The sequence below is a fragment of the Marmota monax genome, unplaced genomic scaffold (assembly GCF_021218885.2).
Source record: "Marmota monax isolate L192 unplaced genomic scaffold, Marmota_monax_Labrador192_F-V1.1 WCK01_AAM20220418_F8-fsc00004, whole genome shotgun sequence".
NCBI classification, from domain to species: domain Eukaryota; kingdom Metazoa; phylum Chordata; class Mammalia; order Rodentia; family Sciuridae; genus Marmota; species Marmota monax.
The window spans coordinates 28,469,818-28,482,922 of NW_026692881.1; the positions used below are offsets into that span (position 1 = coordinate 28,469,818).

The 13,105-nt window shown below is 36.3% G+C and overlaps 1 protein-coding gene across 2 annotated transcripts in view; it reads right to left on the reverse strand.

The window, feature by feature from the left end:
* Positions 1-12,667, reverse strand: part of Ccdc186 (coiled-coil domain containing 186) — a 51,198-nt gene extending 38,531 nt beyond the window's left edge. Inside the window, exons 1-3 of one of the 2 annotated variants that reach the window (XM_046450293.2) lie at positions 12,462-12,667; positions 5,803-5,921; positions 2,066-2,761 (exon numbers count right to left, since the gene is read on the reverse strand). In XM_046450293.2, coding sequence (XP_046306249.1) covers positions 2,066-2,761; positions 5,803-5,837 — 731 coding nt within the window. In that variant the 5' untranslated portion in view covers positions 5,838-5,921; positions 12,462-12,667. The remainder of the gene's footprint in view (positions 1-2,065; positions 2,762-5,802; positions 5,922-12,461) is intronic. The other variant, XM_046450294.2, reaches the window with a different exon arrangement.
* Between the last annotated feature and the right edge of the window lie 438 nt (positions 12,668-13,105).

Below are 13,105 nucleotides of genomic sequence, written 5' to 3' on the forward strand. Positions count from 1 at the left end.
TGACCCTGAACAAGTTACTTACTGTTTCAGGTACCTCATCTGTAAAATTGGGATAATAACAGTATATACTAGAGTTGTTAGGAAGATCCCATGAGTTTATGTGTGTGTGTGTGTGTGTGTATACACACATATATAGTGCACATTATTAAGAGCATTTTTTTTGTAATTATCATTAAATGCACATGTCTTATAATTTATAAGAGATGTACAAAAGTAATGAGTCCACATCTAAGAAAAGTGAAAAGAAGCAAAAATGGAAAGGTCTAAAAGATAGGTGCAGAGAGCAAAGTAATGAGGAAGTTACCCTGAAAAAAATTAAAAGTGGCAGAAGCTCCAATGATTCAAATACATAGAGAATACAGTTTATTCACAAAATAGCACTATTAAGGATATAAATAGGAGTAATGCAATAGTTGTAAGGTAGCACTAAGAACAGTGTTAGAATCTTGAAGATATTTGTAAGCTCAAAGAAACTATTCACAAAAGTCAAAATGGAGAAGGAACTCAAATGTCCATGAAAGAATAAACAAAATATGATATACACATAGAATGGAAAATATTCAGCCTTAAAAAGTATGGAAATTCTGACACACTCTATAATATGGATAAACCTTGAGGACCTTATATGAAGTGAAATAAGCTAATCACAAAGAGAGAATACTGAATGATTTTACTTACATGAAGTATTAAGAGTAATCATACTCATAAAAAGAGAAAGTAGAATGGTGGCTTCCAACAGGGACTGGGGAGAGGTGGCAAGAGGGATTTGCTATTTATGAATATAGAGTTTCAGATTTGCAAGATAAAAAATTCTACAGGTTGGTTGTACAAAGATGGTAAGTTTTATGTTTTGTGCATTTTATCACAAATGAACTCAAAAATAGAAAAATACAAAAGGGACAAGCCTAGATAATAAGAGACTAAAGCTCATTGGGTAAACCAATGAAGGATTAGTGATTTGGGCAAGACTGATCCACTGAATAGGATATTCTGAAAGACTGAAAACCAGAAGGAGGAGATCATGAAAAGGCAAACTGATATCAAATAACATTTGAATTATAGTATATTTTCTTCTGTTATCCTCCTCTGTCAAGTAGATTACTTCTCTTTCTCTATACACACATTCTCTTGATTAAAAAAAACAAACAAAAAAACTTTGAGTATCCTATTTAAAAGAAATCACTATATATTTTAGTGAAGGCTAATATACTTTATTTAACTTTCTTATATGTTACAAAAGAGTACCTAAAATAATGCATCACTTAGCTATATAAATCAAGAATAAAAATATAAGGTACTACAATATATTAGGAAAACTAAATGAAATCATTATTAAAATTTTATGTTCTTGGATGGGCACGGTGGGGCATGCCTATAATCCCAGTGGCTGGGGAGGTGGAGGAAGGAGTATCATGAGTTCAAAGCCAGCCTCAACAAAAGCAAGGCACTAAACAACTCAGTGAGACCCTGTCTCTAAATAAATTACAAAATAGGGCTGGGGATGTCACTTAGTGGTTGAGTGCCCCAGAGTTTAATACCTGGTACCCACTCCCACGAAAAAAGTTTATGTTCTTATTTATTGAAGGAAAATCAACTAATTCTATGTCCTTTAGATTTTAATTTTCAAACTAATGTATTTACATTGGAGATTTTTAAAAAAATGTTGAATTTTATGACTTTTAATTTCCTTTTAAATTTTTCTTATTTTTAACATATTTCTACATTCTTTCAACAATGAAAAACTTAGGTGGGGAAATATAGCTGAGTTGTAGAGTGCTTGCAAGTATTAGCACCCTACTGAAGGCCCCAAGTTCAATACCTAACCCAGCAAAAAAATTTTTTTTAAAGTTTTGTCTTTATAAAAAATTCAGTTTTTCAATGAACTTACACTATAATATTTAGTACTTTAGAGTATTAAATAATTAGAAAAACTTGGCACTCAGTAAATACACCTTTATTTATCATGGCTGTACTATGAAATTATTAGTAAACAAGATGATAACTTAAAGGAATTATATCTGTAGTCCTAGAGAAAAAAATTACTTAAAGGAATTTTAAAACTTACTTTTTTATAGTATGTTCCTGCTGCAAATATTTATCTTGCACACACTTTTCAAACAGAACTAATGCATGTTCTCCTTTATTCATGCCATTTGGTACTTGGTGTTCTTCTGCAAACTCTGTAGACAACAGCTCAGATTCTATTTCTTCCAACAAATCCTCTGATGCTGAAACATTTTTTATTTTTGAAATAAGTTTCTTGGTGCAGTCTGTATCATAGAGACTTTCTGAGTAAGTCTTTTGATGAGCTGCTTCTGTAAATGTAGGTGACCTTAATTCTGCCAGTATTTGTGTTACTGTCTGTTCTGTTTCACTTGTTTTAGACACTTGCTTTGCAAAATCTCCACTAGGTAAGTTAGTTATTTGTTCGGAATCTTCTGGGCATATGTCTTTTTTGGCAGAAGAATCCTTACATCCATCATTATTTGGGACATAATTTTTGTGTGCTTCAACATGACTATTGTGTTCATTAGGCAGACATAAAATTTTGTCACAATTTAATGACAATAGTTTGGATTCATTTTCTAATCTGCTGCTTTCATCACCAGAAAATGAGCTGCATGAATCTTCCTTTAATTCAGATATTTTCCCAATATTTTTATCAGAGGAAATGAAGGCTTCATTCTCCGTCTCTGACATGTTGACAAGCACCAATTCACTTTGCATTTCTTCAAATTTGCTTCTGATCTTTGTTTTACATCTAAGAAATTAAAACATCAAAATTTTTAAAAAAAAAGAATTTAAACCAAGACCTCATATCTCTTTGCTCACACTCCATGATATGCAATAACCAAAGACCATAGATTTTTCCCAAAAATAATTTCTTTAATAAAAATCTCTCTTGGAGAAAAAAGAATAGTATAGCCAATCCAAATTATCTACAATCAGCAGAGCTACTGCAAAGTCTCATTGTCTTTCCTCCTTCCATTTAGTCACCTAACATCCCTAATTACTTTGTTGCTGTTTAGCATTTTCCAATCATTCCCGGAAGATGTTAGGTAGGGAATAATACTTATAAATGGAGAATTAGTGCCAAAGATGTTTACACTTCTTTCAGCTCTGAGGGGAAGAGACTACAAGATCTATAAGAAAATACTGGAGAGGGAAGACAACAATGAAAACACTAGAAATCACAAACCAAGATAATAATATAATGCATATTAATAATGTTAAAAAAATTTACTGAGAGTGGCTCAGGAGGCTGAGGCAGGAGGATCACGAGTTCAAAGCCAGCCTCAGCAAAAGCGAGGCACTAAGCATCTCAGTGAGATCCTGTCTCTAAATAAAGTACAAAACAGGGCTGGATATGTGGCTCTGTGTCCAGTGCCCCTGAGTTCAATCCCGGTTACTCCCGCTCCCCCTCCAAAAATTTACCTAGAAGGAAACCAAATAATAACAAGTCACGGTGACCTATAGCCTATAGACCTAGCTCTGAAAATAAAGGATTCCCTGATAGAAATTAACTTTTTACTGAGGCAGTGATCCATGAAGTACCATGATGATTTTTAAACATTTTCATCAAAAATAAAACAATTTTCAAACAAACCAAGTGGAGCCCACATGCACTACCTAGGTGAATAGAAGCAATATTTAAAAATTAATTTGACATGGTTGGAATACGTTTTGCTATTATTTAAAAAGATTACTATCCTGGCTACTTTATAAAAATCCCTCAGCTTCAAAGATTGCCTTAGATGGATAAATATAAAATCTCTCAGTGATCTTATTGAAAAAGAATTGTCAACTTCTTTTGTCAGGTATCAAGAAAGCATATATAGAGCAGATGAGCTACCAAATCGTTAGATTAAAAAGTAGGCAGGTGATGTTCTCACAGAGATGAGTGCTATACTCATCTGAAAACAGATGAAAACAAAATAAAGGTCAATTTTTTAAATAACAAAATGAGGTATAATGGAGGGGGTGCACAGAGGATGACTAAATAGGATAAGAGAAGACTAGTAAGATAGAATCCTCAGAAAACTAAGCAGGAGTGAATTTTGTTAATAAAGACAAATCTGGAGCCAGGTATGGTGGCACACACCTATAATCCTGGCCCATCGGGAGGCTGAGGCAGAAGGATAGCAATTCAAGGCCAGGCTCAGCAACTCAGCAAGACTCTGTCTCAAAATTAAAAATAAAATAAAATAAGAAAGAACTGGGGATATAGCATAGCACCCCTAGGTCAATCCCTAGTAGAGAGGGGAGGGGGAAAAGGAGAAATTGTAATAAATCACAAGACTTATTTACAAGACTCCTATAGGTTCAAGTATTTGTTGAATTAAAGTCTATAAGTACAAAAATGATATTCTAAAACTAGTAAGACTAGTATTTGGTGAACCTCATTTTAGGAATACATAAAATTGGAGGAACAATTAAAAGGAAAGAGAAGATCATCAGCTTCTTTTGTTAAATAAATGTTGCCTTTTTGTTTACACTTTAGCAACTAATATAGCCATTGACTTTGGCACTCTAAGCTATCTATCTGTATAATATTTACTTTCAAACAACCAAACAGAAATCATCATTATCTTGCTGTATATATTAGATAACAAGCCAAAGCCCACACTGATGTCAAACACTTGGTTTAGAAAATGCAAATAGTGTAGTAAGTAAATGAAAAGCCTCATTAAGTATTTTATATTCCAAAATCTAGAACAAAGTGAAATTATTTTCCAACAGGGGCACTGGCCACTTATATTACCTCACTCAAGGTAACTCACTTTAAGAATAACTTATGAATGTGTTACTGTTTAATTTAAAATCTTAACAATTTAGAAGTCAATCTAAAAGTGAACTTTTTAAAGTATCATGAATCTAACAGAAATTGAACCCAAAGCCGACTAAGACATAATATAAGTAGCAGATAAAAAATGCTATGCTCCTCAGCATTCAGCAAGTGAGAAGCAATTTATCAACAACTTTATGGCTCTCCTCCATGTGCCCTGATTTGTCAACAGAAAAACACTAAACAAAAATTGGTTTATTATCCTTTTACCAGCTTTTGTAGTTTTCAAGAATTTAGTCTCCAAGTCTTCTCCTCTGCTAGAATTCATTTACTTAGATAACTTGAAGCCACAACTCATAGCTGATGCCTACATAATTTTTCAATCCTGTACTTGAGTTACAGATATCATATTATCTATCAACTCTTCCTCACTGCCTCTGTCTCTTTATTTAATACTCTACCTGAATATAGGCATTTCCACTGGAAGTTTCTCTACCACCTCAAACTCAAAATGACCAAATTCAAAATCATAATTATAGTTTCTATAATTGAGTACCCTCTGCTAATCTTTTCTGTCAATGATATTATTTTTACTAGTCATCTGACTTCTTCCTCTCCTTTGCCCTCATATTCTTTTTGACAATTTTAGGTCTCCTATATTTCGATTGTCATTGTCCCCTACCTGCAACCCAGCTAGGCCTCTGATTACTCTGGAACACTTAACTGTTGGTTTCTCAAACTTACGCCATTCTCCCTTCCAGCTCCTCTTCCTAAAACTCCCAAATGAAGGAGCAAGGTTAACAGAAGGGCAAGGTGCTTGGGACAACCCGGGGATGGCACAGGATCAAGGCAAGAGACAGGTCATCCAATCCCAGAGAAAGGGCTGAAGTGTAGTACACTGGCTTGGAAAACAGGAATAGGAGCCACTCTCTGAAGTGGGTCTTAGTGGCAAAAGGGGCCAGGGATATCTACAACACTGTCCCTACAACATCCACATGCATCACCTCCTCAGATACCTCGGTCCAATGCAGCCAGATGGACCAGAGTGCATCCAGGGCTACCTCTTCTCTCTTCGGAGGTTCAGGTAATGAAAACTGCCTCTACTGGCTGGTTTCTTCACCCAACTCCAAAGGTGCTAAGGTAAAGAAAGATGAGGAAGTCTGTCTTGGAGTCAGATTATACCTCTTCTTCTTCTTCAATCACAGCACCTGGGAACTAAACAGCTTCAACTTTTCTTCAGGGAGAATAAGTTTGTGATTTCATTTTAATGTTGTAGTTGTTTTTTAAATGACTGGGGTCTGTCTTAATTTTTGGAATAACCAAAATTGACAATAATGTCAGACCAGGACCTTACTAAAGGACTGCCCTTCAGAGGAAAGTTGCAGGGCTGAGTGTTTTACACAGTATAAATAGGGACCCGTTTAAAAAAAAAAAAAAAAGAGCTGAGGAGACAGCTCAGTGATAGGGTGTTTGCTAGTATGTGTGATCATGGCCTTGAATCCGAGTCCCAACACTGTAAAATAAACGAACTTTTTAATATTTATTCCCATAGTTGAGATTCCACACTAAACCAGTAACATTACTTTTCCAATCTTCTCTCTCAACATATTCCTAAAATAAATGCTTCACTATACTAAGTCTCACCAGTCTACTAGGATTCCCACAACACACACATTAACATTTCCATGGTTTTGTTCTCATCCATATTGTTCTTTCCTTCAGTCTATCTAGAGACTAAAAATATGTTTAAAGGACTGATTCTAATATTAAATCTTCCTCCAAATTTTCCCTCATCACAAGTACAAAATAATTTCTATGTAAAGTAAAACACACTGCATTTATGCTCATTAAGCAGTTCAAGCCTTTCTTTCTTATGACATTTTTGAGCGGGCATCCTTCCACCTTTTAAATGAGCTTTGTTTCTGCAAGAAGGAACCTCATTCTGAACTCAAGTCAAAGTTCTTAAGTCTCAAGCAGTATAATAATAAATAGGTAAATCTATTTTCTACGTTAATTGCTCATTTTTGCAAATGCTGTGTAGCAAGTTCTCAACAATGGTGGAACCCACTGGGTTTACACAATGATCTGGCATCCACACATCATTTAGTGGGTGGGTAACAAGCTGTAAGACAGCGCAGAACAACAAAAATTTTCCTTACATCCTGCTGCATATTCATCTAGGAGGCAAAATAATCAACGGTTTTTATAATTTCCTAAGCTTAGGATCAGTTTTACATATTGTATAAATTAAGGAAGACTAAATTTAATCTCAAAAAACAATATTTTCTATACATTCTCCCAGTAATATGCCTATAGCCTCTGAAAAAGTCATCATGTAAGCCGACATCTGGTAATCACTTAGAACTTGCAAACTTAGTGTTCTAATGATCAAATAATTATTGACTGAATAACAAAGAAAAAAGAGAGGATTAAAGGAAAGGAGAGGGTTAATCAAGATCTATGTGATCTACTACCAAAGCCATTACCAAAGATTAAATAACTGCACAAGAATGGTAATAGACAAAAACAAACAAAAAATGTAATAACCTTTGATTTTCTCCACAATCAACTATGGGAAAAAACTAGTCAGCTGAGTCCTCCCACAGGCTTTTCCAGTTGGCAATACTGATGCAGACCAATTTGGATGCTCTTCAAGTTTTTGTTTTGGGAGGGGAGTTATCACCAAAGCTACTAAGGATAGAATAGCCTAGTACTAGATTAAATGGGGAGGATACAAAACTAGATATTGACAAGATTATTTTAATTTAAGAAGAATCTGTACAAATCAAATTCACATTCTTAAATAAATGCAGTAATTACAATTATAGATTACAATATAGGTTGCTTTTTCAATGTTAAAAGTAATACAAGATATTTCAACTCTTTATTAACTTTCACTTATTAGGGGAAATACCATATTTAAAACATTATAGTAACAAAACTCCTCTTAATTCAAACATTTATTTTTCCCAGAGTTGTTTGTGTTTCTGACACAGTACTACAGGACCAATTCACACTTCAAAACTGTTTCAGTAGGTGAGAACTGGTTTCGCTCTTGCTGGAGCTCATCAGCTGTAGGCAACTGGTCAAGAAGCAGTTTTTACGTGCCTTAAAGCAAAGCATGATCTACCTTGAATTTTATTTCTTTATGAAGGAATGAGTGTTTAAAAATTATTTACAAAGTTATATAAATAAAAACACTTTTAACAGTTTTGGGTTCTCTTTCCTGTTTTTTCCACTAATTAGCATTACAAACAATAAAAACTTAAGCTTACTCAGGAAACTGCAAATACAAATTCATCCAATCTATAGATGTTTGGTTAACAGGTTATCAAATAAATGTGCCTCATACAAAGGTACCAAGTTGAAAATAATTTCCAGAGTAGATATTTAATCCATTTGTTAAAAACATATTGAGAATCTACATGTTCTAGGTGTTGGAAACACTATAGGGAATAAAACAGACATTCCTCATCCCTCAAGGTGCATGCCTGAGGTGAGATGTAGTGGACCAATACATAAAGACTATGCTGTCTTTTATTCTTCTGTTTTGTTGCTAAAAAACACAAAAGCATTACAGACCATACAGCTTTTAACATTACAACATTTTAATGTCTGCCAGTGTTCCATCAGAATATACACATATATATAAATTCATAGCTATTTTAAATCCAGAAGAACCTTGGTTCAACCTAAATACTTTATAACAAACTACAAACTTTGAAAGTATAAATTGTACCATTCAAGCCCCAAATAATATCATTAAATAATATACATTAAGATAAGCAAACTGAGCCTTGAGATAACTCCTTTCAACATAAGCTTTACTGTTCTTTATAGTAAAAGTTTAAGTATAGCAAGAGGGTTTTGGTTTCTTTCTTTCTTTCTTTTAACATATTCCCCCCAAATACATTTGAAAGAAGTATAAACAAAACTTACCTTTCTATCAGTTTTAGCAAGATTCTGAAATGGCAATTAAATTCAGAAGCAAAAATCAATGAAAAAAGCATTCACATAGTTCAATATCATCTGCTCACACCATCAAACAATTGATTTTCACATATATTAACTTGAAAAGGCATACTTTCCTGGATAAAGTTTTTAAAAATAACAGTAAAAAAGTGAACATAAGAAACATGAATACCTTGTTTTCCAGAATTAAACTGTCTAATGCTTACGTTTTATTTAAGATGAATTTACACAGATCCAATTCTGCTCTTAAAACATAAAAAACTGAGTTGCTGTTTCAAAGAACTCTAGATGCGTTATGCAAAAAGGAAGAAAAAAATTTTTTTTCTGTACTGGGCATTGAGTCCTCTGCCTCATAGTACATGCTAGGTATGCACTCTACCACTGAGCTATGCCCCCAGCCCTTTTATTTTTTATTTTGAGACAGAGTCTCACTAAGTTGCCCAGGCTAGTCTTGAACTCGCAATCCTCTTACCTCAGCCTCCCAAGTCATAGGGATTACAGGTATGCACTACCACACACAACCAGAAAGATACAGTTTTTAAAGTGGAATAATTAAGATCTTAATTAAGCTTTTGGGTAAAATTGAATACATTGGGTTTTCTTAAAAATAAACACAGTTGTAAAATTTAAAAGTTTCTTTTAGCTCACCAGTTTAAAAATTTGTATTATGAAGCCAAAGTCATTTATTGCCATGGAGGTCTTTCAGCTTTGTACCCAAGACTTGGGGCAGGGTGAATTTTTATGCTATATGAGTTATTATCACCTGCATGTTCATGTACAAACACACACACAAAGATGTTTTTAAAAGGGATTAATATAAGACACCCCAAATAGTACCAAATCCTATGACAAGATAACAAGAAAAAGAAAAATTATGACCCATCATGATTCCAGAAAAAAAGGGTCAGTGACCACATCATATATCACAGAAGTTATATGTTAAATTATCAGTTTGATATATTAGAGTCATGCAATTTTAGATACCTCTAATAATTTTTTTTAATATTAAAACAGAAAGTTTATTAATACAGAAATCTTAATTTGCAGCTATTTGTATTGACATCACTACTTGCACTTTAATTAGTTTAAGAAAATATGAAAAGTTTTTTCAATTAATTTCTCTTCCAAATCCAAAAACTAAAAGGACAAAAGGGAAAGCTAATAGTTAAAAAAATAATAACTGCAAGTTGTAAGTCTGCTTTATGTTAAAGAGTTTGGGCTAATATTTAAATTTTGAATCCACCTTTGGTCTAGATTTGGTTAATTTGGTATGGTATAGTTTATAAAACTAATTATTCATTTGCGCTTAGTACATAATCCCACAGTAGACGATGAGCTCATGTGTGTTTTAATAACAGAAAAATGTTAATAAATAGATCCATTCAATACTGTGCTGGACCTAATTACCCCCAATGTTTCTCTTTATTTACTAACCAAAATAAAAATTTTAAACCTCAGTAGCTAATAAAATTCAAAGGATTATTTGAAACAATTTAAGATTAAAGGATCAATTGTTTATGATCCCACTGCTGCCTCTAAAATGATTAGTAAGTGTAACATTCACAACATTGTAAACCCAGTAACATGTTTATAAGAAATTCAAGAACTGGTTCTAGTATTTAAAAGTAGAGATAAGAAACAAATGAGAAACCTAAGTTTTACTAAAAGAAAAAAAAAACTTCAGGTTAAGGATTCTTACTTTAATTGACACTGTTTGAGGGCTTGGGAAACTAGGGAAGATTTATTAATAGTACTTTGAAGGAAAAGATGGTTTTCTAAATCTCTAAATAAGGCTGCTTTCATGCTACAACCTATCATCCCCTCCCTAAAAAGTTGAGTATACTGCACTGTTTTGAAATGTTAGTGTGTAACTATAAACATGTTTTTAAAATGAATATACTAGACAATTATCATTAGCTATATTGTTACTGTATAGTATCAAAAGACAACTCTTTGGTTTATGGATCAGGGAACTAAAAGGTTAGAGTGGTGACTGTATTGCACATTAGACACTCCTCTCAGCAAAAAATAAGACTCTAAAATGTCAATTACTTTCTATGGAATCCCTATCATTTAAAGAAACTTTAATTAAGTTTATACACAACTACTTTGAATTAGATAAAGCCCCCCAAATTAAACATAATCCATGCATCTTCTGGGGGACTCCTCAATAATCATTTTCCCTACTACCCTGCAAGATTTATGAACTACCCAATATCTTATCTGAATATGTTTAATTTAAAATAACACAAAAAGACCAAAAAGGAAAAAAAGGAGGCTTATTTATCATCTGTTTTTCATTTCAGAAAGAACTGAAAAGTAATGCACACAGAACAGTGTACTTTATACACAAAGATACTTCAGTTTCATTCTCAATGACTCTAGAACCTTAATCTTTTCTGAAAGATCACTCTGCCAAATAGGAGGGTGTAGTTAATAGTTGAGAAGGCCACACCCACAACCTACATACTAAACATTGATTTTTCTTTTAATGACTACTAGTACCCATCTTGAAACATTGTTCCACTAATTTTCTGCACATTTTCCTTAGAAAAAATACCCTATTTATTGTTTTGGAATAAATAAAAAAGCTGGGCATCAAAAGAACATGATACATATGCAGAGAAAATTGCCAGGTACCAAGCACAGTACAGCATATTTTTCCTATACTATTCTGATTCCCACAGGTTGCAAGACTATTAAGAGAAAGAAGCAGGATTCTAATACAGATGTTCTGACTATATATCCGGGCCTCTTAAGTCTGGACAAAATCAAAATATAAATATTTGCTGAAGTTGCTAAATTGTTAAACGGCTGAGCAATAACTACACCTGCAAGGCACTGCTACCCAGTATTGCTATTTGGGAGACATATGCAAGAGATTTTTTGTTTTGTTTTGCTACTTTACATGTATGATGGAGACATAAATTTGGAATTCCTTCCTAAGCAAGTAAGGTTTAAGAAATGCCTGATGTCCTTGTTTAAAAAGCAACATAATCCCGGTGCGGTGTAAGACGCCTGTCATCCCAGCTACAGGGAAGGGTGAGGCAAGAGGATCGCAAATTGGAAGACAACCTGGGAAACTTAGCGAGCCGTGAATTAAAATTAGAAAACAAAAAATAAAATAAAATAAAATAGCCGGGGATGTAGCTCAGTGGTGCCGCGCCCCTGAGTTCAGTCCCCACATAGGGGGCAACATAAAAACAAAGAACTGCATCTCTCAAAGATATCAAAGAATCATTTCTAAATAACTTAAAATCACAGTCATGGAAGTGTTTGGAGAGGGGTGAAAAGTCGCCACAACAGTAAACGCAAAACTTGGAGCCCAACAGCGAGATGGGTGAATGACTGTGAAAGATCTCCGAGCAGGTGGAGTTCGGCCGCAGTTTCTTTCCACTTGCAGCCCAGGCAATCCGCCCAAATTCGGCAGCTCTCGAGGCACAGCTCTCGAGGCACAGCCCGAGGCCCCGCCGCCGCGTCCCCGCCGCCCGCTCCCCGGGCCCCCGCTCCCCAAGGGAGGCGGCGGGGAGAAAGGGCTCCGAATCCCGGCGCCCACCGCTCGCCTCTGTCCTCCCTCAGGAGAGAAGCCAGATCCGGAGGCGGGCAGCCGGCCTGCCCCCGCCCCGGGGCCGCCGGACCATCCGGGAGGTTGGCAGCCCCGCCGCGCCGCCCCAGTAGGTCCCGGACGCCCCTCGGCACTCACCCCACTTCTCCAAGCCTCAGGCCGCACCCTAACTAGGCCGCTGGAGCTCCGGCTCAGGGTCCAACCTCTCCATGGCGGGATCCTCCGGACTAGAAGTGGGCGGGGGAGACAGCGGCGGGGATCGCGGCCCACCCCTCACTCTCTCCACAGCCGCTTCCCCAAACCCCCGCGGAGCTGACACATCAACAAAGATGGCGGCGACACTGAAGCCGGACCGGCTACAGCTGAGGGGGCGGGGCTTCCCGAAGGAGCCAATCAGCACGGCGCAGGCGGCATGACGCCACTCACCTTGAGGTGCGAGGTAACCTGTCTGCAGTGGGCGGGGCCGGCACCGCGCTGCCTCCTGCCTGGCGACCCCGGGAGGTCACACCCGGCTTTGAGCCTCCCTCGGCGTCCACGCCCCAGCCAACCCCGCGAGCCGGCTCTCCAGTCCTTAGACCTGTCCGACCGCTCACCCCTCCCCGGCACAACGGGGTGGCTTCTTTCGGTGGGAAGCGCTTAGTTGGGTAGTATGTCTCCTCCTTTGGCCTGTGCTCGTGTGAGTCAGAGGCATAAAACAATAAAAGAATTCGAAATAGTGGTTTCCCGGCTCTGACGCTCAAACTTTGCACCTCACATGGGTAGGCGGAGACCACAGTAGCAGC